Consider the following 27,330-nt stretch of genomic DNA (forward strand, 5'->3'; position numbering starts at 1 on the left):
TCCAGAGAAGTTAGATTGTTGCAATGCTGTTATATTTCAGCAATAATCAAAATAACCCTATTTTTTCCCTCATTTTAAATCTTATTTTGGCATTAAGTAGATATACCATGGTAAATAATGATAGTATCCCACTTTGAAATTGATTAAGTTTAATAAATAAACAAAAATAGAAGAATGCTCTGTTTCATGGGCAAGCAGTTATAATATTTGCATGCTAAAAATGTACAGAGGGGGAGAGAAGAGAGAAGTATATATGCCCTTCCTGCTCTTTTTCTCCCTGAAAAGTTCCTCTGGGCCCAGCTGCAGTCCACCATACCTATCCTCCAAATGAAATATCTTCCAAAAATCTACTTTTTCAAAGCTATAACCAATTATGAAATTCAGCTATTGTAAAATGAATAGTTCCAGAAACATGGCAGGCTGACCTTATCTAAAATAGTGAAATTCTGCATCAAGGTGAGAAATAGAATATTGATGGGGGACATGTCATCTTATAAAATTAAAATAGTGTGAAAGTATTATTTGGCATGTTTGGTTAGTGCATTATGATAATTAGCAATGAAACAAAAACAAGCTGCCACAGCAACAGAAAGATAATTCACATTGCCCCAAGACTGCCGACCTCTTTATTTCTTTTTTTGCTTGTCTAGGTAAAACTAGTTATGAATAATAATTGTACAGTAATATCTTTTAAAAACCTTATGAAGCAGCTTGATCTCAACCTTTTTGTCTCTCAGTCTCTTTCCCGCTAGCTTGCTACCTCACTAGCTCTATCTTTCCTCCTTTTATCCTTTCTCTATTCTTCTCTCCCATCCCATACTGCCTCCATCTTCCCTTTCTACTTCTGATCTCCCTTTTCAAATGCAAGGCAAAACAATAAAATTGCTAAAATAATCAATATAATAATATCAGTGCTTCATTAAAAATAATTATTATAGCATATAATGTTTATAAAGGTCTTTCAAGATCTAAGCCTCACAATATATTATTATTGTCTCAGTTTTATCATCGTTAGCTATTCTCGCTCTATCTGCCACTATATTTCAATAATTATTGCATGATGAATGAATGTACTCCATGTTGTTAGTTTGCTTATTGAATCTGTGTGATATTGGACAAATACATTTCTGAATATTTCCTGGGGATATACCTTGGGAGCAGATCTTACTGATGATTTTTTTGTTTCTGTTGTTTGGTGGGACAGGAATCAGAAATAGCCACAAAGAACTACATAAGAAGTTACGGGGCGGGGCGGGGCGGGGAGTTAAGATGGCAGAGAAGTAGGAGGACTAGAGGCTTTCCTCCTCCCTTGAATACAGTTGTATTGAGGTCAGGTCACTTGGAACACCCAGGAAATTGATCTGATGATTGGAAGAAGGATTTCTAGGGTTGGAGGAAGACAACATGGCAGGTGCAAGGTGTGTGGCAGTGAACTGGGGGAAAGGAAAGCTGCCATGCTGCTGAGGGGAGGGAACCCTGTCCATGGGAGAGAAAAGGGAGAGAGGAAGAAAGGAAAGAGTGGTGTTGGGTCTGCACAAGAAGAAAACCTCTTAGACCACAGCCTGGGGAGTTGGGGGAACTGGGTGGTGCAGGTTTTTTGCAAACAGTGAATATAGCTTAGACTTTGAGCTTTTGGAAGTGTGCGACTTTTGTGGGAGAGTTGCTGTAGCGTGTGCTCCTGGGGAGATGAACAGCTCTGGCCCAGGAGCATGCACAAAGTGGAGCAGGGATCTAAGAGGTCGCACTAGGAGAGATTGTTCCCCTTCCTGGAGTACATTTGGAAGATGGTTATATCCTCTCCAACGACTAAAACACCGTTGGCAGCAAACAAAAGTGTGCACAGAGGCTGGATAACCCGGTTGCGGCTTTTCATGTTGCCAAAGCATAGAATCCGCACACTGCAGAGGTCGGAGAACTGCCTGTCACCCAGAGAAGGGAGCTGACCAGAGTGGTGCCACTACTTTAAGATTTGGAGTTTTGAATCCTAGCGGTGCTAGACATAAACGCGGGACAGCTGGGCGCCAGGCATGCTGATGGCCCTCGCTTTTCCGTGAGGGCTTCCTGAACAGCTGGTGGTGTGAGAGACCCTGTCGGGAGGAGAGAGTGGGATGTTGCCATTTTACCCCCACTGCCAACACAGCCAGGCAGCAAAGAACAACACATCGGCCCCTAGTGGAGGTGGAAGCTACTTTCATCAAACCCCAACTCCCCTGTTCTTGGCAAGTTTTTTGTTTTGTTTTGTTTTGTTTTGTTTTTTACTAGGGCAGGACTGAGTCAGCACAGTGGGGCCTCTCCCAGAGAATAGCAACTCAGGCAGCATACCACATGCTCCAAGTGTACCGATTATACAGTGTCTCACAGCATTCCCTTCAGTTCTGCTGGAAATAAGACTAGGCTGTATTTTTTTTTTTTCTCTTATTTTTTCCCCCTTTGGAATCAGACTTACAGTTTTTTTGTTTGTTAGTTTGTTTTTTCATTTCCTTTCTCTCTCTCTCTTTTTTGATCAGTCTTCTTTTTTTTTTTTTTTCTTTTCTTTTTCTTATTTTTTTCCCTTTTTTTTCCTTTGGAATCTGGCTTATAGTTTTTTTGATTGTCTGTTTTCTTTTCATTCCTTTTCATTGTCTCTTATTTTAGAATGAGCCTTTTTTTTCTTTTTCTTTCTTCTCTTTCTTTCTTTCTTTCTTTCTTTCTTTCTTTCTTTCTTTCTTTCCAGGCTTTTTTCAACAAACTAATCAAAACACACCTAGCTAAAGGTCAAAACAGTCCCCACTGCAAGCAAAGAAGACATCTGCAAAGGACAGCCAGTGGGAAATATCAGCCAAAACACAATAGTAGAGTGCACGCAACATACACCAGAAACACTTCCCAAAGTGCCAGGCCCTGGAGAGACTATGACCTCTTTTTACTATATCATTACTCTGAGGTACAGGAAACAAAGAAGCTTTCATAACACACAAAAGATAGAAACTTAGCCAAAATGACAAAATTCTACCCAAAAGAAAGGTCAGGAAGATACCACAGCCAGGGACTTGCTCAAAGCAGATATAAGCAATATATCTGAACCAGAATTTAGATCAACAGTTATAAGACTACTAGCTGGTCTTTAAAAAATCATAGAAGACACCAGAGAACACTTGCTGCAGAGGTAAAAGACCTAAAAACTGGTCATGCTGAAATGAAAAATGCTATAGCTGAGATGAAGAACAGACTAGATATAATCACTAGGAGGACTGAAGAAGCAGAGGAGAGGACAGGTGATATAGAAGATAAAATTATGGAAAATAATGAAGCTGAAAAGAAGAGGGAAAGAAAACTATTAGATCACCAAGGTAGACTTAGGGAACTCAGTGATTCCATAAAACAAAATAATATCTGTATCATAGGAGTCCCAGAAGAAGAAGAGTGGGAAAAAGGGGCAGAAAGTTTATTTGATCCAATTATAGCTGAGAACTTCCCTAATCTGGGGAAGGAAACAGGCATTCAAGTCTAAGAGGCACAGTGAACTCCCCTCAAGATCAACAAAAACAGATCAACACCACAACATATTATAGCAAAACTGGCAAAATATACGATACAGAGAATCCTGAAAGCAGCTTGGGAGAAAAGATCCTTAACCTACAAGGGTAGACATATAAGCTAGGAGCAGCACTATCCACAGAGACCTGGCAGACCAGAAAGGATTGGCATGATATACTCAACTACTAAAGTGGGAAAAATATGCAGCCAAGAATAATTTATCCAGCAAGGCTGTCATTCAGAATAGAAGGAGAGATAAAAAGTTTCCAAGACAAACAAAAATTAAAGGAGTTTGTAAACACTAAACCAGCTCTGTAAGAAATATTAAAGGGGATCCTTTGAGCAGAAAGAGAAACCAAAAGTAACAAAGAATAGAAAGCAACAGAGACAATCTATAGGAACAGCAACTTTACAGTTAATACAGTGGCACTAAGTTCATATCTTTCCGTAATTGCTCTGAATGTAAATGGGCTAAATGCTCCAACAAAAGACAGGATATCAGAATGAATAAAAAAAAAAAAAAAAAACAAGACCCACTGATATGCTGCTTACAAGAGACTCATTTTATACCCAAAGACCTCAGATTGAAAGTGAGGGGGTGGAGAACCATCTCTCATGATAATGAACATTAAAAAAAATGCTGGAGTAGCCATCCTTATGTCAGACAAACTAGATTTTAAACCGAAGACTAATGAGAGATAAAGAAGGACACTATATCATAATAAAAAGATCTATCTAATAAGAAGATCTAACAACTGTAAATATTTATGCCCCTAACTTAGGAGGAGCCAAATATACATAAATCAATTAATAACAAACCTAAAGAAACTCATTGATAACAATACAATAGTAGTAGAGAACTTTAACGCCCCACTCGTAGCAATGGACAGATCATCTAAGTAGAAGATTAACAAGGAAACAAAGGCTTTGAATGGCGCACGAGACCAGATGGACTTAACAGATATATTCAGAATATTTAAGCAGCAGAATACACATTCTTTTTGAGTGAACATGGAACATTCTCCAGTATAGATCATGTACTGGGTCACAAATCAGGACTCAACCAGGTGTTAAAAAGATTGAGAGTATACCATGCATATTTTCAGACCACAGTGCTATGAAATGAAGTCAACCACAAGAAAAAATTTGGAAAGGCCACAAATGCATGGAGATTAAAGAACATCCTACTAAAGAATGAACGGGGGATGCCTGGGTGGCTCAGTCAGTTAACTGTCTGCCTTTGGCTCAGGTCATGATCTTAGGGTCCTGGGATCCAGCCCTGCATGGGGATCCCTGATCAGTGGGGAGCTTAAAACTTCTCCCTCTCTGTCTGCCACACCCCCTGCTTATGCTCTCTCACTCTCTTGTCTACCCCTCTTTCTCTCAAATAAATAAAATGTTTAAAAAAAGAAAAAAGAATGAATGGGTCAACCAGGAAATTAAAGAATAAAAAAAAAATACATGGAAGCAAATGAAAATGAAAACACAACAGTTCAAAATCTTTGGGATACAGAAAAGGTGATGTTAAGAGGGAAGTATATAGCAATACAGGCCTTGCTCAAGAAGCAAGAAAAGTCTGAAATACACAAACTAACCTTACACCTAAAGGGCTGGAAAAAACAGCAAATGGGGAAGCCTATATCTAGCAAGAGAGGGGAAACAATAAAGATCAGAGCAGAAATCAATGATATAAAAAACAAACAGTAGAATGGATCAGTGAAACTAGGAGCTGGTTCATTAAAGAATTAAGATTGATAAACCCCTAGCCAGGCTTATCAAAAAGAAAAGACAAAGGAACCAAATAAATAAAATCATGAATGAAAGAGGAGAGATCACACCCAATACCGAAGAAATACAAACAATTTTAAGAACATATTATGAGCAATTATATGCAAACAATTTAGGCACTCTGGAAGAAATGGTTAAATTCCTAGAAACATATAAACTACCAAAATGGAAATAAGAAGAAATAGAAAGTCTGAACAGACCTATAACAAGCAAATAGATCGAATCAGTAGTTGAAGATCTCTCAACAAACAAGAGTCCAGCATCGGATGGCTTTCCAGGAGAATTCTACTAGACATTTAAAGAAGAATTAATACTTATTCTTCTGAAACTGTTCCAAAAAATAGAAATGGAAGGAAAACTTCCAAACTCATTCTATGAGGCCAGCATTACCTTGATTCCAAGTTAGGCAAAGACCCCACTAACAATCAGAATTACAAACCAATATCCTTGATGAACATGGATGCAAAAATTCTCAACAAGATACTAGCTAACTGGATCCAACAGTACATTAAAAGGATTATTCACCATGAACAAGTAGGATTTAATCCTGAGCTGCAAGGATGGTTCAATATACACAAATCAATCAATGTGATACACCACATTAATAAAAGAAAGGATAAGAACCATATAATCCTCTCAATAGATGCAGAAAAAGCATTTGACAAAATACAGCATCCTTTCTTGATAAAAACCCTCAACAAAGTAGGGACAGAGGGAGCATACCTCAACATCCTAAAGACCATACATGAAGGACCCATAGCTAATATTATCCTCAATGGGGAAAAATTGAGAGCTTTTCCCTTAAAGTCAGGAAAACAACAAGGGTGTCCATTCTCACCACTGTTGTTCAACATAGTACTAGAAGTCCTCTCCTCAGCAATCAGAGAACAAAAAAGAAAAGGCATCCAAATCAGCAAAGTAGAACTCATATTTTCACTCTTCGCAGGCATGATACTCTATTGGGAAAACCCGAAAGACTCCAACAAAAAATTGCTAAAACTGATACAGGAATTCAGCAAAGTTGCAGGATATAAAATCAACACATAGAAATCCTTTGCATTTCTATACACCAACAATGAAGCAGCAGAAGGAGAAATCAAAGAATCGATCCCATTTTACTATTGCACCAAAAACCATAAGATACCTAGGAATAATCCTAACCAAAGACATAAAAGATCTGTACACTGAAAACTATAGAACACTTACGAGAGAAATTGAGGAAGACACAAAGAAATGGGAAGATACTCCATGCTCATGGATCGGAAGAACAAATATTCTTAAAATGTCCATACCACCCAAAGCAATCTACATATTCAGTGCAATCCCTATTAAAATAACACCAGCATTTTTCACAGAGCTAGAACAAAGAATTCTAAAATTTGTATGGAACTAGAAAAGACTGCAAATAACCAAAGTAATGTTGAAGAAGAAAACCAAATCTGGAGGCATCACAATTCTGGACTTCAGCTGTATTATACAGCTGCAATCATCAAGACAGCACAAAAACAGACACATTGATCAATGAAACAGAATAGAGAACCAGAAATTGGCTCTCAACTCTGGTCAACTAATCTTTGACATAGCAGGAAAGAATATCCAGTGGGGAAAAGACAGTGTCTTCAACAAATGGTGTTGGGAAAACTGGACAGCCACATACAGAAGAATGAAAATGGACCACTTTCTTACACCATCCACAAAAATAAATTCAAAGTGGATGAAAGACTTAAATATAAGGCAGGAATCCATCAAAATCCTAGAGGAGAACACAGGCAGCAAGCTCTTTGATCTTGGCCACAGCAACTTCTTGCTAGACACATCTCCGGAGGCAAGGGAAACAAAACCAAAAATGAGCTATTGGGACTTAAGCAGGGGAAAAGCTTCTGCACAGCAAAGGAAACAGTCATCAAAACTATAAAGCAGCCAAACAGAATGGGACAAGATATTTGCAAATGGCATATCAAATAAAGAGCTAGTATCCAAAATCTATAAAGAACTTACCAAACTCAACACCCAAAAAATAAAAAAATCAACTCAGGAAATGAGCAGAAGACATGAACAGACATTTCTCCAAAGAATACATACAAATGGCTAACAGATACATGAAAAAAATGCTCAACAACACTTATCATCAAGAAATACAAATCAAAACCACTATGGGTTACCACCTCACACCAGTCAAAATGGCTAATATTAACAACTTAGGAAACAATAGATGTTGGTGAGGATGCAGAGAAAGGGGAACGCTCCGACACTGTGGGAATGCAACTGGTGCAGCCACTCTGGAAAACAGTATGGAGGTTCCTCAAAAAGTTAAAAATAGAGCTGCCCAGCAATTGTACTACTAGTTATTTATCCAAAGGATACAAAAATAGTGATTTGAAGGGGCAGATGCAGCCCAATGTTTATAACAACACTATCCACAATATCCAAAATATGGAAAGAGCCCAGGTGTCCATCAACTGATGAATGGATCTGTTACTCAGCCATAAAAAAGAATGAAATCTTGCCATTTGCAATGACATGGGGAACTAGAATGTATTATGCTAAGCAAAATGCCAGAGAAACAAATACCAAATGATTTCATTCATATGTGGAATTTAAGAAACAAAACAGATGAACATAGGGGAGGGGAAGGAAAATAAAATAAGATTAAAACAGAGAGGGAGACAATAAGAGACTCTTAACTATAGAGAACAAACTGAGGATTGCTGGTGGGGAGGTTGATGGGGGACTGGGGTAATTGGGTGATGGGCATTAAGAAGGGCACTTGATGTAATGATAGCTGAGTGTTATAGGCAACTGATGAATCACAGAATTCTACTCCTGAAATTAATAATACACTATATGTTAACTAACTTGATGTTAAATTTTAAAAAAAAAGAATTTACAATCAGCCATTTGAAACCTAAATTATCAATTTGGGAAACTAGATCATCTAAAACAAATCCTTTTCTTCTTTCTACCTTCTTGGTCTTTCCCTAAATTTCAGCAAATGAGTTAATTTAAAAAATGCATCTACCTATCAGAATATTTTGGACGGTAGTATGTTATTTTTGGCCAAGTGTTCAAATGTTACATTTTAATTAGTTTCCAATTGTGGTCATGGCAGATATTTTCTTGAAAGGATGAGGTCATGAGAAAGAAGTTTAATTGGATCACAAAACTGCATACTTTTCTGTATAAAAGGTAAAGGCTAAGAAAAGAGTTCATTATGCTACAAGAACGAAAGTAACCTTTGGGTACAGAACTACCGTTTTTAATCATTAAGGACAGGATTTACTGTTAGAAATATATTCATAATAGAGACTTCATTTTAATTAGGAATTTGATCCATACCTCAGCAAGCATTATGAACTCATTAGGATATGTTAAGTTACAGTATGGCATGGCAGGTGATGAAAATGTAAGGGAAAATTAAAAAATAAATTGAGCTTAGGGTATTAGAATACATAAGTGAGGTTCAATTGACAGTGAATTTGACATACACAGTTCCTTTAGAAGAGGCAAAAGAAGAGAATATGAAATATCTCTCCTAGGAATGATTGCATTAAAATCTTGAATATTTTAATTACATGTTTCAAAACAGAAACATTTGACTAGAAGTTAATCGGAAGTGAGAATTAGGATTCAAATATAGCCCCAAAGTAACTCTCATTTAAAAAATTACATTCCAGTTATTAAAGTTAAGATAAAAATTGTACTATTAAAATTGCACTTGACTGCCAAATATTGTGGGAGCCTATTCGCAGTTGATTCATTTTGTTGGCATTAATAGAAGTTGCATCAGTTCAAGGAGGGTATAATTCAAGAGAAGAACAAAAACAACAGGCAACAGCTTAGTTTTGAGCAAGGACCTCTTTAGGACTGTATGCAGAGTCACGTATGAATAGTCAAGACTATGTTAAGATTCAGTGAGTTAAGAGTTGATTTTTGAACAAAAAGTCGCTAATATAATTCATGCTTTCAATTTTACTTATGTAAACAACAGTTATTCATTTGAGTTATTCTTAAATAAAGAATAAACTTTAGCATCTTATATTTTCTGTTTATTCAGTGCTTACTTTCTTTGCAAAGATGATTGGGGCATTAGCGATCAGGACTAATGCTGAGGTCAGTTGCAGAGTTCTATCCAGCATGCATTTTTCCAGGACTGATGCACTTAAAGGATCCAGGACATAGTGAGTAGTTTGAGAGAACATGGTAAGGTGATTATTAAGAACAGAGGTGGAGCACACAGTTGGTGTTTAGTAGGTGTTGTGCCAGACTGATTGAATGCATCATCAAAGTTAGATCATGGAATAAGAAAGCATTTGAATCTATCGTCTCAGAAAATCTTTCAGTGCAACTTTTTCTCCCTCTTTGGATTTTTAAGATCCCCCCTTTTTTCCTTCTTTGTTATTTTAACCATCTCCAGTATTGAAAATAGCCTTCCTATTGACATGATGCCCCTGGACTTACATCACAAATTTGGGATTCTAGTAGTTGCTCTGAATCACTGACAGGTGCCAGGTGTCACAACCGCCAACTTGGTAGTCTTTTTAAAAGCATGTGAAGACAAGGTCAGACATTTTCTAGGAGCCTGAATGAGAGTCACCATGAGCATAAAATACATTTATAAAATTGTCAAAATCAGGAAATTTTACAGGTTGTCAAATGTGAGAGATTGAAGAAGGTCAAACTTGATTTGAAAACTGTGCTAAAATTCTCCCAAGGTTTAGACTTATCCAGGGGAAGTTGTACATTCAGTAACTTGTTAGGAATAGTCATAACAATAAAATAACCATCTATTGATAACATATGTGCTAGGTACTACAGTAAGCCCTAGCCTCATGTATGCTTCACAACAATACAATCTCTATGTATTATTTTAATCATTTCATAACTGAAGAAATTACAGCTTGAAGAGTTTTAATAACTTGTCCAAATTGGAGAGGGGGGAAACTACTTAAAAGACAGCAGGATAGGATTTCAATCCTGGTGTAAATACAAGGACCAAGCTTTTAAGGATTACCTACACTGCTGAAATGATTTTCCACTTTTAAAACATCAAAACATGATAGGTATTGCTGTATAACATTAGAGATACACATTGAAAAACTAATTTTCTCAAGGATTTATTGCTACAGAGGAGCTCCCAAGTCTTTTCTTCTTTCAGCGTTTGCCATTAAGTTCATTATAGTTAGCTCAAAAGGTACTTCCTTCCCTGTTCTTCTTTTAGGCTGAAGGTTATATATTTCTTTACATTCACAGAAGGCTTCCCTTTCCTTCCCCACCCAATACTTTGTTTTCTGTCTTTTGATCTTATTGTGTGTTTTCATTCCTGGATAATGGAAGGACAAGGAAAGAAAAGCCAATGCAGCCCAGAGTTTCTAAATCATTGTCAATCAACATCTTCAATGGCTAGTCACAGTTTTCTTTCCCTTTTTATTTATGGACACTGATTTCCTACAAACTTTAAGAGAAAAATCCCATCCACGTAGCTTTAAAAGCAGAATTCAGCTCTTAAAAAAAACCTGTACTATTTGAAATCATAACCACAGAGAAGACCTCTGTGAATGCCCTTGTAAGTCTGGGCTGCTGAGTGCACTTTGTTTAGTACTACCTATTAAGTTTAATTTCTGCAAGACATCTATAATACAATTGGCTTTAAGAGTTTAGAAGCCTGGCTCAGGCAAAGGCCACACATTTCCAAGAACCATGTTATTTTGTGAAGTTACTGCATGTACCATAAAATAGGTATACCATTTACAATTAGGTTCATTTTAGATAGACATTTAAAACAGTGGTACTTTCATCAGAAATATTTTTTTGGCATCATTCATTGAACTGGGGGAAAGTGCAGATAGGAGTGAGCTAAAGTCTTAGCTATTTTTCCCAAAATCCTTGTCTCCTTGCTCTATTATATTATTAACATTTGTAAAGATGACTCTGAGTTTATTATACTTCTACATATAGCATTCCAAAGCAAGTTGAGGTATATTTCTCAATATGAATAAGCATGTCTGTGGACTTTGCAGCTGAGAAGTTGAACATGCAAAGCAAGAAGGTTATGAGGATGGGGTAGTTCTAGAATATTCTATGAAAACAAACCACTGGGCTTGCCATTGCCAATTAAAGTTTTCACTGAGATCCTTCAATGTCTCTAGATTTAGGTTTTCTCTTTTTAGCAGCACCCTGGAAATAGCATCTTTTCTTTTCTATTTTATATATTCCAATAGCTTTTGAAGCGCTTAACTGGGTGCCTTGATGATAATGTCCTGAATTTATACCTTTCAAGTGTAAGTACTTTACAAATGATATGGAAGGCTCACTCACCAAAGACCATGCTATCTCACTAAAAGTTGCTGGAGATTTAAATAGCCAGGAAGCAGCTTGAAATTGACCTGGGAAGCCAAGGATCTGATCTCATTTCCACTGAAAAATGCCCTGGGAGTACCAACTGACTTCAAGAGGTCAAGAATTTTAGCTTTACATTACTTTTCCAAGACTACCTTTGGCTCTCTAGGGCCCTCCTGGGGCAATGGTCTTTGTTCAGACAAAGGCAAGGATTTTATTAATTGAATCACTAACACTACTCCTCTCCAGGGATTGTATCATAGTACCAGATCAGAGTTTAGAACTTCTTTATCTGTGAAATCTGACCCAGTCAGAGTACAAGGAAACTTTGCTTCAGGCAGAATTTGTAAAACATCCGGATTATATTCCTCTCTCCAATCTCTTATCAAATGCTACTTTTTTTTTCTTTTTTGGAGGGCATTTCTTGACTTTCTCCATAAATATAATGTGAAATTTTGAATGTGAATGAATTTACTTTCAAATGTCTGTTTTCTATTTCTATTATCCATAAATTTTAATTTATAAAGTTTCCTTGAAAAGGAAATCGTACATAGAACACTAAACTGCATAACAGTCCTTAACTTAAACTCGGTCTCTCAAACTTTCATATTATTTTCTCTCGACGTTAAGTATTCTTTGTTTGGCTGTATATTCAAAATTCTTTTTCTAGATACAACAAAATCCTAGAGAAGATATACTTCTGAATTTATAGTAACAGGATTCCCTTTCATAATTTTTCAAGTGAAAAATAATAAACTAAAAGGTGAAATTTTTGATCCTATGAAAAAATTTTTTTCAGCTCTGATGATGCCTTCAGTAAAGTCAACTTAAATTACCGCACAGAAAATGGGCTGTCTCTACTTCATCTATGCTGCATTTGTGGAGGTGAGTGCTTGAAACTATACTTTACAAACTAGTTATATGTGTATACAGTCAATGATCTGAGCTGCTTAATAGTCTACAAGAGAATTCTATTCATGCTCAATTTTCGTTTTTGCTTTGTCCCTACAACCCTGATAACCTTCAGTTGAAGCAGTAACTACTAGGCAGATGTTCCATTTGATTTAGCTCTGAATTTAAGTTTCATGGTGTTCCTACCCTGAACTAAGTCACTTAATTTGCTTGGAAATTTAAACAAAAATTTTTTTGTTTCAGTATTGGCCATACCAGTCAGGGATTAAGTTAAATTCAGAAGCACTTAAAGCATTCCCTAAAATATCGTCATGCAATTGCTTTACAATCTTCAGTAAAATATGTGTAAGGTAAGACAAATGCCAAAGATAAAAATCTCATAGTGAAGATTGATCAAAGTGAAGATTTAGAGTTTAATTTGGCTTGTATTTTGTTTGGTTTTGTTCATTAATGTATCCCAAGTACTGGCATATAGTAGATTCTTAACAAATTTATTAAATTAATGAATGATTAATATTTACTTTGTTAATACAAACTAGTTTTCCTTGAACTCAGGTTTTAAATAAAAAACACTAATGCAGAAATATCAGCTCTAATCATATTCCGTAAGCATTCCTCCCAGAACAAACTAAACAGACTCTACTTAACAGATCTTTCTCCGAAATTTAAACACGCTTTCCCAACTTAGTTATTCCGTCCAGATTCCTCTGACCTAAATAAGCTCTACTGCTAATCCGGTACAACTAGATTTTTATCTACGGTGTTTCACTGTTTATTAAAATGGATTTTCATGTTTTTATGTTTTAAAACCAACTGATGATGAGAGTACTACAGAAAAAATGTAACATAAATGCATTAAAATAAACAGCACTGATACAAAGTTCTATAAGTGTAATAGAAATGTTCACTACTAAGGAAGGCTGTCAGTTAATAGAAAACTTTACAAACGGCCTGCAGAAGAGCAGTCTGACATCTTTTAAGAAAGATTTTATTTATTTATTTATTTATTTATTTATTTATTTATTTATTTATTTATTTATTTGAGAGAGAGAGAGAGAAAGCAAGAGTGCCAGAGAATTGGTGGGGGAGGGATTAGCAAACTCCGCGCTAAGCACAGAGCCCAGGGCCGGAGATCCCAAGACCCTGAGATCATGACCTGAGCCAAAACCAAGAGTCAGAAGACCCTCAACCGCTTAACCACCTGAGCCACCTGAACCACCCAGGTGCCACATGTCTGACATTTTCATACATCAATGTAAATTTATTATTAGGTCAAAGAGAGATTTTAAAGTCACTTGGTCTACCCCCCACAACAATTTAACCTTTTTTCACTTTTCTCTTTAAGGCAACAAGTCACATATTAGAACCCTTATGTTAAAAGGGCTTCGTCCATCTCGACTAACAAGAAATGGATTTACAGCCTTACACTTGGCAGTTTACAAGGTATAATATTTTTGTTCCCATAATACTGTATTACAGCTAAGGATGATGTGTATCTTCAGACTGCTGCTGCCCTTCTTCCTCTTCCTCCTTCTCCTCTTCTTCTTTGTGTGTGGGGGGTGGGGGTGGGGGTTGGGGTGGCAAATTGGTAATCATGAAGAACATGCAGAGTGACCAGAGCATTACATTGCTAGGTGAAGCCCTTTCTCTATATTGACCTGGTAACATCTATATACCAGACACATACTCTTTGTAATGCTTTCCATGTTTAGCTCATTTAAGTCCTACAAGAAACCTGTAAGTGAATACTATTATTGTCCCCAAGACTACATGGTTAGTTAACGGGTTAGTCAGGTTTTAGGAACTGGTCATCTGCTCCCCTTGCCAGAGCTTCTCACCAGGAGACCAAATTGCCTCTGTGCAAAAGAAGATGAGATTGACTTTCATGATAAAAGAAGCACATTGAAGCTACATTACTCTTTCTGCACATTTTCCTTAATTAAAAATTTCTCTAGAGGTACCTTGTTTAAGCATCTGACTTGATTTTGGCTCAGGTCATAATCTCAGGATGGTGAGATCAGGCCCTGTGTTGGGCTCTGTGCTGGGTGTGGAGTCTACGTAAGATTCTCTGTCTCCCTCTCCCTTGGCCCCTCCCCCCACCAATCCACACGTGGGCACTCATGCACATTCTCTCTCAAATAAATAAATAAAATCTTGTAAAAAAAATACCTCTAAAGTTCCCTGTAGTTTCCTTCTTTTATTTTTCCTACTTTTTCTTCAGTTTATTTCCTTGCATCAGTCCATTTCCCAACTAATCTCAGTACCTGATCAGAAAGTAAATATAAAAGTGGATTAGAAAAACCGGGATAGTCAGTATTGGGATATAACTTAGTGAGATGCATAATAGGGTTTATTTTATAGAAAAGGAAACTGAAGGTTAAAGTTAGATATCTAATAAATGTCACAATAGTGATTGGAATCAAGTGCAGTTGGCTCATACTCTCAGACTCTCATTTTTATATTGCATATTTTGTTCTTTTCTCAATTTCATGTGAATCTGTGACATTTTTATTTCAGTTTTTTATGTGCAGCTGTTGGGGCCGGGGGGACAGCTTTTGCTCATATCAGGATCACTTTGCATTATATTCCCTCCCCCAACCTTTAGAGTTTATCACAGTGGGGAAAGAGAGTCATATTTTCCCATATTTCAGATTCACATATTCCTGTGATTCATAGTGCAAATGCTCTAATACTCGTCCTTTTTTGCACCCAGCCAATGCCTAGTCTTTTTTTTTTTTTTTTTTTTTTCCTGGGAGAAAGCGTCAGCTATGTGCTAACTTGTTTTTAATACCTCCTAAATATCCTGTGAAACTGGAATTGAGGCTGAGTTCAGGATGTGGGAAACAGTGTCTGATGCTGGCTTTTCTGCTGAGTAGCAGGAGGTGAAAGTAGAAGAGCTCCAACAAATAAGAAGTGAGTGATGTATAGTTAAGGCAGTATGCGAAACCATGAATTCGGAAGCTGACTGGAGATTCCTTTCTATATTAGTGTGTTTTCCCAACACTTAGTATGACACAACCATAGCATTGCATTCTGAATGATTTAGAGCTACAATCTTTACAGGATTTCTTCTACTTCTGTTTATCAAAACTAAATTTCCATGTTTATAATTCCCTTTGCTCTATTTCTTCTGTTTTCATATATTTTACAGAAGGATATATGGACTAGCTTTTTTTTTTTTTTTTTAGCAAGTTTAAACAAATTTAGAGTCTTAGGATGCAAGGAAGGCAAAAATTTTGAAAAGGCTGTAACAGAGTGCATGATTACTTATTCCTTAACAAAGGCAAAAACAAATTAAATTTATAATTTCCTTTAAAACACAGAAATAATATAAAGTAGCCATTCATACTACCATTGCATTAAATCTAGTTCTAATCATCCGTTCCCTGACCTGCCTAAGAAAAAGAAAACCCATTTACATAATCAGTGTACATTGATCAAAATCAGAAAATTTAACATTGATGCAATACTTTTATCTAATCTATAGTCCAAATTCAAATTTGGTTAGTTATCCTATTAGTGTCATTTATAAAAAGCTGTTTATTTCTTTCTTGTTTAGGATTGATTCCAGAATCATTTATTTTTAGTATTCTTGTCTCTGAATCTCCTTTTATCTGAAAGAAATTTTCTTGTCTTTATTTCCTTTTCTTTCCTTTCCTTTCTTGATTTTAATATTTTGGTGCCCACAGAACAGTTACTTATACACACTTATTTGGAGTTTTATAAATATTGCAAGTGAACTTTATTTTTTCTTACCACTCACAAAATGAAATAATTTGGTTTTCACATCTTTTTATTGGTCACATCAACAGCTCATTTAATCATATACCCTGGCATGCTGGGCCCAACTCAGGGCTGGGTAGTTTTTACCAGCAGGGCAATTTTGCTTTCATTAATAATAATGGAGCAGGTGTTTTGTTTTTTAATTCCATGTGGTTGGTTAGCACTCCTCTTACTTGTTTAGTTTGTTTTTGCTTTGTTTTTGTTTAGTTTTTTTTTATAGAGGCTAGATTTATTGAGGTATAATTTATGCACAATAAAACTCACAATTTTAAGTGGACAATTTGATGACTTTTAAAAATGTATATAGTCATATACTATCATCACAGTCATGATATAGGATTTTTCTGTCATATAAAAAAGTTCCTTCATTCCCTTTTGTAGTCAGTTCCCCCCTCTATACTCCTGACCTCTGGAAACCACTATGTGTTTTCTATCAATATGATTTTTCCCTTTCTAGAATTTACCTAAATGCAATCCACTCAGTATGTTTTCTTTTATATATGGTTTCTATCACTTATCATAACACTATTGTTGTGTGTTCAGTAATTATTTAATTGAGGATCTATATTCCTTTCTGTAGATATAGTACCATTTGTTTAACAATTTACCTTTTATGGACATATGGGTTGTTTCCATATTTTGACTGTTAAAAATAAAGCTGCTATTAATATTCATATACAAATCTTTGTTTGAACATTTGTTTTTATTTCTCTTGGGTAATATGTAGGAATGGAATTGATGGGTCATATCATAAGTGCATGTTTATTTTATAAGAAAATGCCAAACCCTTTACCAAATTGGCTACATCATCTTCCATTTCCATCAACAATGTATTTGTTTCTAGTGCTTATGTTATACACTCTTGCCAACACTTGTTAATATTTGTTATTTTAGCCTTTCTTTTGGGTGTATATTAATATTTCATAATTAATTTGCATTTCTCTACTGACTAATGAAGTTGAATAGATTTTCATGTGCATATTTGTCACTATTTTTTTGCTGTAGTGTCTATTCAAATCTTTATCCCATTTTTAAATGTGATTTATTGTTTTCTTGAATTATAAGAAAAGATCTTTATGTATTTGAATATGGGTCCTTTGTTGGATATACATTTTGCAAAATTTTCCCCAGTCTGTGGCTAGTCTTTTCATTTTCTTAAGGTAAAACTTGTGTGCATTTTTTCTTAACTGGTTACTCTAGTGATTACACTGTGGATCTTCAATAAACACATGCACTGTCTATTAATATTGGCCTACTCCACTTTAAACGTAAGAACCTTCCATAGTATAGTTCCACTTTATCTTCATTCTTTATACTATTGTTGCCATATACATTATATCTATACATGTTATAAATTCCAATATGTTTTTAGAATTTTTGTGATAAACACTTCATGTCTTTTAAAGAAAATGAGAGAAAAATCTTTAATTTTCAACAGATTGGTTATAATAATCCTATGTATGATTTTCTCTGTGCAGTGCTTTTTAGAGTCCATTGAGCTTCTTAAATCTGTATGTATATGCTTTCATCAAGTTCAGAGATTTTGATCATTATTTTTTCAAGTATGTATGTTAGAATGTTTGGTAATCTTCCACAGGTTACTGAGTCTCTGTTCATTTTCTTTTTTCTCTCTGTTCTTAAAATTTGATTATTTCTGGGGCGCCTGGGTGGCGCAGTCGTTAGGCGTCTGCCTTCGGCTCAGGGCGTGATCCCGGCATTCTGGGATCGAGTCCCACATCGGGCTCCTCCGCTGGGAGCCTGCTTCTTCCTTTCCCACTCCCCCTGCTTGTGTTCCCTCTCTCGCTGGCTGTCTCTCTGCCACATAAATAAATAAAATCTTTAAAAAAATTTTTTGATTATTTCTAATTACTTGAATTCAAGTTCAAAAACAATGTCTCTGCCATCTCCCATCTGATGAAAATCTGCTAAGAATTATTCATTTGAGATACTACACTTTTCAGTTCCAGGATTTCCTTTGATATTAAAATATAATTTCAATTTCTCTTCTATGATTACCCATATATTCATTTTTCCATATTTTCCTTTAAATTCTTGAAGCTATCATTAATGGCTGTTCTAAATGCCTTATCTGTTGTTTCTAACATCTGGATTACCTCAGTGTTTATTTCTATTGAATGTTTTGTCTCTTGACTGCATATTACATATTCCAGTTTCTTCACAAATTTATTAATTTTTTATTGCATGTTAGACATTATGTATTATTTGTTACAGTAAATCATCATGTTATCTTCCTTTAAAGGGTGTCGCGTTTTGTTTTATTTTGTTTTGTTTTGTTTTGTTTTTGGAAAGCAGTTACATTTCACCTAGTCAATCTTGATTTGATTTTTAGTTAGGGTGGGTCTCTTTGCGTTTCAAACTTAGCCTAATGGCATACCTCTTACTCCAGGATGTGGTCCTTACTCCTGAATATGGTTTTTACTCCTAAGGTGTGGATTTTTGATATCTTACCTGAATGCCCAAGTCACTTAGTAAAGTCTCCATTCTGACTTCTGGAACTCCAAAATTTCCTGTTACTACATGACCTCTTCCATCACTACCATTCACTTTTCAGCCATAAATTGGTGATCTTATCTACTACAGAGTCTTTTGCTGTTTCTATGCAGCCCAACTCAAAAATCCATAGTGAATCTCAGTACAGATATTTGCAGTCCTCTCTTTGTGCAGCTTCTTCTTCTGCTCAGTTACCCTGCTTGACAAATTACAGTCGTTTTATAATTCCAGAAATTTAATCTGGATTGTCAACTCATTATGATTGCCCTTTCACTTTCTCTTCTGTAACAAAGAAATATCTCATGCAGAAAGTCAGACTGATCATGGAATATTGTGGAGGCTTATTTTGTGTCTTTCCCTTCTTCCAAAGATCACAGATTTTTGTTCATCTTCTCAGTGACTTAGAACAGTTGTGTCATATATGTATTTGACTTGTCAGTAGGGAAAATCTGTACAAGTTATCCACTCTTGCTCCCATCTATTTTTAGATTACTTCCAAAATGATCTGCATAAGGCACAAATCTATAATGTCAATGTTCTGTTTAAAAATTACTGTTGTTGTCCATTACCTGCATAATAAATTCAAGCTCCTAAGTAGGAGATTCAAAATCCCTTAATTCACAATTTTGCTGGAATCACTTTTCAGAATTTCCTACAGTCTCTGCTCTCCCAACTCTAATGGTTTTCAAATTTAATATGCATAAGAATTATATGGTAATTGCATGTTTAAAATGGATATTTCTCTCTATATCTCACTTCAATCAAATTTGGTACATATAGACTATGCTGGCAATCTAAAATTTTAACAAAAAGCCTAGGCAATTTTGATATAAGTGGTCTAAGGCTAAATGATAAGGATCACTGTTCAAGTCTTGCAACTCAAATTGTGGTAAGAAGACCAGCAGCACCTGCCTCAAATGACAGATTTTTGGAAATGCAGAACCTCATTCCCTATCCCACCCCTAACCAACCAGAATGTGGTTTTGGTTTTTGGTTTTTGGTTTTTTTAATCCCAGCCAACAGGTTTACAGACCAAAGTTTGAAAAGCACTGTTGTAGATTACTTAATTCTTTAAGACAAGCATTTTTCATACTCCAGTGTTTTTATTCTTATTATTTCTTCTGCTTAAATATATTTTTATTTCTTTTCCTAAAGGAGATTATTTCATATTTGAAACCAAGATAAATTGAGTTTCCTTGAGCTTTCTTGAATTCCCAAGCAGATTTTATTGTATTTTCTTTTGGGCTTCAATTATAAGTTCACGTTGTTTTATATTACAGCACTCATAATTATTTATTTGGATATTTCATATGTTGTTCTGTGAACATTTAGCATTAAGAGTAAGTCTTTTTCTTTAATTCCTCAGTGTATAAGGACCTATAAAATACCCTTGATAAATATTCTTGAGAAATTAATGAGTATCCAAACATTAGCACAAACAATACTTGATATTGATTGATATAACATACCTTAATAAAGACTGTCAGCTTAGAAGCTAAACTATTTGCTTCTCCATATCTCAGTTCTGAGACTTACTAGCTATGTATCTTTAAACAAATTACTCTCTCCTTCAGTCTCTGAAATGGAGGAAATAGAATTACATATTTCATTGGGTGGTTTATAGCTTTAAAAAGGACAAACCATATGCAGTACTTAGCAAAATACCTAGCACATAGTAAGTACTCAATAAAAGTTAACTATCATTGTTGAACTTTCATTTCAAACAAACATTTATTGAACACCTAATGTTCATCCATTTAATAAAAAAAATTTTTTTTTTAGAGAAAGAGAGCACACACATACACACACACACCAGCCCATGAGCAGGGGGTGGGGAACAGGGAGAGGGAGAGAAAGAATCCCAAGCAGACTCCATGCGGAGCACAGAGCCCAACATGGGACTTATCCCACAACCCTGAGATCACGACCTGAGGTAAAACCAAGAGTCAGAAGCTTAACTGACCGAACCACCCAGGCACCCCTAATGTTCAGCCATTTTATACAGAAAAACAAACAAAAGATTGTGTCTTCTGGATAATTACATTCTAAAGAGATGAGAATATGTAATCCTAAAAACATCAAAGTAGTGAAGTCTATGCTTAGATCAATAGATTCCAATTTTTTTATCATATGCCATATAAAATTAGCTCCCCAAATGCATATATTTGTTCATAAATTATAATTATGAACAAGATTATCAATAAATAGTTCTAGGCAAAAATACAATTTCTGGCAGACAGTTAAAATTTGTGGGCATAAATCCATATTTCATATATCCTTTTTGATAATATCAAAATATTTTCACAAATTTGTTTTCAAATATGATTAGATTGTCATTAATTTTACCTGGAAATTTGGCTTACAAAAAGCTCAGATTACTAGAAAGAAAACTGCCAGCATGCCAGCCCTGTCATTTTCCTTCTCTTCTTATAATAGTAATATACATTTCCTCTGTGATTTTTTCCACAGGAATTTTTTAAAGATAATCTGCCAATATTTTTAGAGATAAATTCAGTTAAAATTAGATATTAAAATCTATAAATCCCCTAAATTAACTCACATCAGCTATAATGCATCCTTATGTACTAAATGCTAAAGAAAAAAAGTGAGAAGCACTGTCAACTTCTCTCCATTTGGAATTACAAGTATTTATTTATCATACTTTGGGTATTGTATGTGACACATAATTAACTGATACATGAACTGAGACCACCAATACAAATTTTCATGTTAAATATTAGTAAAATTTAATTATTTTTTATAAATAAAGATAAATAAAATTTCTGATATTTTCTTTTTGCACCTTAATTAATTTTCTTACAAGATACCTGTCATATTGGCATTTCACTTTGGGGCATACTTCTTTAAATGGTATCTAAATTGTGCTCCTAAAATGAAACATAAGACTTTGGGGAAAAATTTGAGATTTGCATAGTTTCAAAGATCTTGAGTAAGAATGTTAATGAACAAAAACATATCTGACTGTCTAATTAACCTCAAACATACCCTTCCTTCAATACACAGGCAAACCACTTGAAATTTCTCCTGTGAATGAAAAATAACATTTGATTAGTCAACTTTTTTTTAAGCATTTCATATGATAAAAGCAGGTGTTGAATGGTCATTTACTCCATCCCACAGATTTCTAGCAAGATCTCATTCCAATCGTTCACAAGAAGTCATTTATTTATTACAAAGGGAAAGAGAATGGAAGGGGGGAAACTTTAACTCAACCTATGTCTTTTGCCTCACCTAGACCTAGGTTCTTATTACCACACAACCATGCCTAACAGAAAGCTCTGTTTTCTGTTCATGGTGATCCATACCCTGGAAACTGTTGTATCTTTTTTTCTGATGTTTTTTCTTATTAGCATGTGTATTTGATTGCAAAATTGGTATTTATTTCAACTATCCTAAAATCCGGATCACAAAGCATGTGTTTTGTAGTTTCTGTATCCTTTACTTACATAGATTTTCTCTGCCTCGGCACTATTGATATTTTGGATTGGATTATTCCTTGTTGTAGGGGCTATCCTGTGCATTGTAAGATATTTAGCAGCATTCCTGGCCTCTAGTCTCTAGATGCTGGTAGCCACTTCTCCCATCCCCAGTGTAACACCAAAAATGTCTGCAGACATTACCCCTTGGGGAGAAAATCACCCTCTGCTGAAAACCATTAATTTAGAGGACAAAGTTAATTGATATTTTTTAAAAATCCAAGTTACCTTTTTACTTGAATAAATAAAGTTTCCTGATTAAAGAGAGCATTTTCTCCAGATGGGAATTTGTCAAGATAATAATAACAAATTATGGGAAAAAGAAACAAAATTCACACACACACACACACACACACACACAAAGAATCTTACTTTTTTTTTCTTTTTGCGTACTTAATTAAATCCTCCAGTTAATTGCAACTTTTAAACACTGCTTAAAATTTTTAATTTAAGGAACCAGAAAACATTTATACCCACAAATTAGAGCAAAATTAAGATTCATTTTTTTATACTTCTATTTCTTCTTAGTAAACCACTATTTCATAATCTCTAAATTAACATGTTCTCAGTAAAAACTGTATAGGATGTAAATTGAAGACATTAACTTATCCTTCAATTCTTATATTACCACTGTTTCTTGGAGAACCTTCCCTGACCCCTCCCAAGTCTGGATTAGGTGCCCCTCCAAGGTACTCTCTTAAACAACCTGTATACCATATCATACTGTGAATAATTCTCTTTCATTACTTGATCACTTCTCTACATCTTCCTCTAGATGAAGGGTCACAATCTTAAGTACATGTAGAAATGATGCAGGTAACATAAGTGAATTAAGGTGTTAGATAATATGGCAAAGTTAAATAGGAGTTAACACTTGGACTCAGTGTTTCTGAGATATAAGACATTGTGGAGACTGTGACAAATTAGAGAATTTATGCTCCACTTAAAGGAAGCAGTCAGCATTCAGCTCCAGCTGATCATTGCCATGTAGGAAGGAAAGCCCAGTATTGCCCCAAATTTCAGAGAATCAGAAATTATGAGGTTTCCTGATATTTAATTTCTATTAATTCAAATTTTTTTAAAGATTTTATTTATTTATTCGACAGAGATAGAGACAGCCAGCGAGAGAGGGAACACAAGCAGGGGGAGTGGGAGAGGAAGAAGCAGGCTCATAGTGGAGGAGCCTGATGTGGGGCTCGATCCCATAACGCCAGGATCACGCCCTGAGCCGAAGGCAGACGCTTAACCGCTGTGCCACCCAGGCGCCCCTATTAATTCAAATTTTAAATTGTAAGTATTATGCAAGCCAAAACATATACATATTTTCCCTCTTGTGACCTGTTTGTAATCTCTGGTAGAATTATGAGCACCACCAAGGCAGAGACTGGATCTAAATTGCTCATCATCTTAATCTAAGTGCATAGAACAATTCCTGGTGTATATTTATCAATAAATACATGTTACATAAGTAAATGAATGAAGTTATAATTCTATGTTGAATAATTCTATTATTCAAAAGAAGGAGAATCATGTTGACATTGGACAAAATATGTTCTATTTTGGCCATTAGATGTGGAAATTAGAAAAGTGTCAGGTAACTCCTTAAGGGATGTTTTAGTGAATTTGTGGGAATAGAGAGTGTAAAAATGGATGAAAAATTGGAGTTGGGAAAATGTAGGCAATGAATAAAGATGGGGTGGTATCTTCAGGAGAGATAGGATCACAGAAGGATTTCTACAGTAGCACGTTTCTCGATCTTTTTAAAGTTTTGCTCCTTTGGATAAACATAAACATTCACTATCTGTTTACATGTGTTTTTTTAAATTTTAAAATAAATAAAATCTAAATTATAATTTTAAAAATTATAATACTCAATTTGCTTTTTCAAACAGCACGTATTTGCATTCTTCCAAACTCCCAGAGATTCTGATTAGCTCCTCCGTATTAAATCAACAGTATATTATTGAAAGAGAGAACAAGGATATTCAAAGGCCAATTGGAAACAGCCCACAGGACATGATTATGGAACACTAGGAAACAGAAGAGGAAGGGTCAGCAGCGTTGATGAGAAAAAAAGAGGTCAAAAGCAAATTTAGAGGCCTTACCCTGAGTACAGGTACTCAATCTAAGAGTGTGTTCCTTCTCTTTTCTCTTTCCTTTTTTTCAAAATTTCAAGCAAAGTCAAGTATTCCTATCACACCAGAACCTTTGATAAGTGATATCTTTTGTGGAGGTAAATTCAGAATTATTTCAACAAGAGGCATGTAGGTGTGAACTTTCATGAGCAGTTATTTTTATACTGATTAATGGATTCTTTCATCGAGATATCTATGATGTATGAGGCAGCTGTAGTCCATTAAACTTTAATGCCTAGAACTAAATATATTTCATACTGAAGCTCTGTATAGTCCCTTGCCCTAAAAGAAACCTTAATATTCTTTGAAGACTACAAAACTGCTTTTTTACTTTTTTCCTTACTAGCACAAACAGGCTGTAATAATTGCTGGGATGGATAAATTGGGTTGTAGAGAAAAGATACTTAAGTAAGCACATTAAAATATTTACATATATACCCCTGTTTTCACATCCAGAAACCCAGTCTTCTTTCCAAACCAAGTTCGGGTCTTCCTTGCAGCTTGATGTGACATTTCAGGGAATATTAGAATATTAGAGTTAGATAGGGTATTACAGAAAACAATTTAGCCCAACTCTGACATCTTGCAGGTAAAGATATTGAGGTAGCTCATGATTATACATATTTGGGGATAGAGTGGACTAAGATGTAAGGTGAATGTTCTTATAGATCAGTCTTGGGGGTGAGACATTTAATATTAATATATGAATTTATACTTACAAGAATCTTGAGTTTACAAACATTCCCACATACATTATACACTTTCATCTTGTTACAACCCTATAAGATGGATACAGCAGGTCTTAGATTCCCTTTTTACAGGTGAAGAACACATAGTCAGGGCTTATACATGAAAGGCAAAAAAAATTGAGAGTAGAATATTGGTTGGGGGTGGAGGGTAACATGTTGTATTGAGAAAAGCGTAAGGCTTAAAATCAGAAGATCTAAGTTCAAATTCCAGTTTAGCTTTGATTTAAATATACACTAAGGAAACCTATTTTATGATATGTTATGCCAGTTAAGTTCTTGAAAAGTAGGCTCTGAAAGGGATTTTGGAGTACAGGAGATTTACTTGGGATTGTCACCTGTGAAAGGCAAAGGAAGGTAGTAGAATTAGTCTGGGGAAGCTCTCAGACCACAATGCAGACTTACTAAAATCTTTGCCAGCCCAATGGGAGCTCCAGAGCAAAAATTGCCTATTAGTGGAGTAAAGCTTGAGTGGCAATGGCTAAGTCTTTTTACCACCAGATTTCTCAGTCAATGACTGGGGGCTACCTTGAAAAGCTCTAAACTCTACTGCTGCAGTGGATCCTGAGAGAGCTAGCTAAGGGAGGCTGCCAGCTAACCACACTCCCAACACACTCTTCCTGAAGGGAGATCTGAGTAGCATAACTCTACATCTGCCTCACAATGGGAAATACTCACTATTTTATATTAAATGAAAAAGGGAGATTATTTATCTCTATATGTAGTATAGCTCAATTGTGTACATAATAATAAAAATTATGTATCAAGCATTATGCAAAATGCATTACGTTATTTGATTTAATCCTCACAACAACTCTATGAGATTGTTACTATTATGATCTCCATTGTACAGAAAAAAAAAAAAAAACCCACAACTTAAGAAGTTAGGGAACGTGTCCCAAATGTAGGAAGTGGCCATTAGTGTGCAAACTCAAGTTTACTTTGCTGTGCTAGTCTGTGCTCTATCTAGTTTCACGAAGGTCTATACCTAGGAAAAAGAATGGAAGGAAATAAACGCATAAATGGTAATAGTGATTATTTGGTAGTACTACAGGTTATAAATTGTTATTTATTCCTTTTATTTTCTACATTTTCTACTATGACATGTTCTAGTTGTCTGTTGAAACATAACAAATTACCCCAAACTTAGTCCTCTACTACAACTGTCATTTTATTATGTTTAGGGATTCTTGGTTCAGAAATTCAGACAAGACACAGCAGGGTTGGCTTGATTCTGCTCGACTGTATTTAGGGCCTCAGCTGAGAAGACATAAATGACTGGGGGACTTTATCAACCAGGGAATTAGAATCTCCTGGAGACTTCACATTCCTGGTGCCTGGGCTGGGATGACTGACTGTAAGTCTGGCTGTAGCTGGGTCATTTGACTGGAAAGCTTGTACATGATGTGTAGCTTCTTCGTGTGGCCTGGGATTCCTCATAGCCTGGCTGCCTCAAGTTATTCAGACTTCTTACATGGTAGCTAATAGCTTCAAGAATAAATTTTTCAGAAAATGACCTAGTCTTAGAGGAAACATAGTTTACTTCTACCACACTCTTTTGATCAGAACCCACCTGGATTCAAGGGGAAATTTCACATCTATATGGGAAGATTACAAATTAGTGCCTTGTATTAAAACCTCCAGAGGGCGTATTTCTATAATCAGAAGAAAGTAAATTTTAGACATTAAAAATTCCCAGTTTAGTTTTTATTCTGAAATAGAATTAGCAAAAAAACCCAGCAAATAAGCGAGTGTGTGTGTGTGTGTGTGTGTGTGTGTGTGTGTGTGTATTTAATTTATGTGATTTGGTGGTAGAGAATCTAAGCTTTCTGACACTAATGGTTACTTATCTTGGCTTTAGTGCTAACAATAGGCAAGATATTAGATGCTGTTACAATTTTATGCATAGTACAAAATTGGAGTTGCTAACATTACAAAAAGATTTTACCCACTTACATAAATCTTTAGAGGTCTATTGTGTCCTTAGATTCTATTTTTTCAAGGATTTGTTGGACAGATTTTTTTGTCCAAGCCTTATTGTACTACATATGGATTTTCTATTGTTTAAAAATAAATATCATACAGGGGCTCCTGGGTGGCACAGTT

General features: G+C 35.4%; 1 protein-coding gene across 2 annotated transcripts in view; it reads left to right on the forward strand.

Moving 5' to 3' along the window:
- TNNI3K (TNNI3 interacting kinase) overlaps window positions 1-27,330 on the forward strand; it is a 300,692-nt gene that overhangs the window by 24,343 nt on the left and 249,019 nt on the right. For both annotated transcript variants that reach the window (XM_087866002.1, XM_045802016.2), the window contains 2 exons: window positions 12,440-12,525; window positions 13,898-13,995. In XM_087866002.1, the coding sequence (XP_087722128.1) occupies window positions 12,440-12,525; window positions 13,898-13,995 (184 nt within the window). The remainder of the gene's footprint in view (window positions 1-12,439; window positions 12,526-13,897; window positions 13,996-27,330) is intronic.

The sequence above is a fragment of the Ursus americanus genome, chromosome 12 (genome assembly GCF_024610735.1).
Source record: "Ursus americanus isolate L20-20 chromosome 12, mUrsAme1.1.p, whole genome shotgun sequence".
In the NCBI taxonomy this organism is placed as follows: domain Eukaryota; kingdom Metazoa; phylum Chordata; class Mammalia; order Carnivora; family Ursidae; genus Ursus; species Ursus americanus.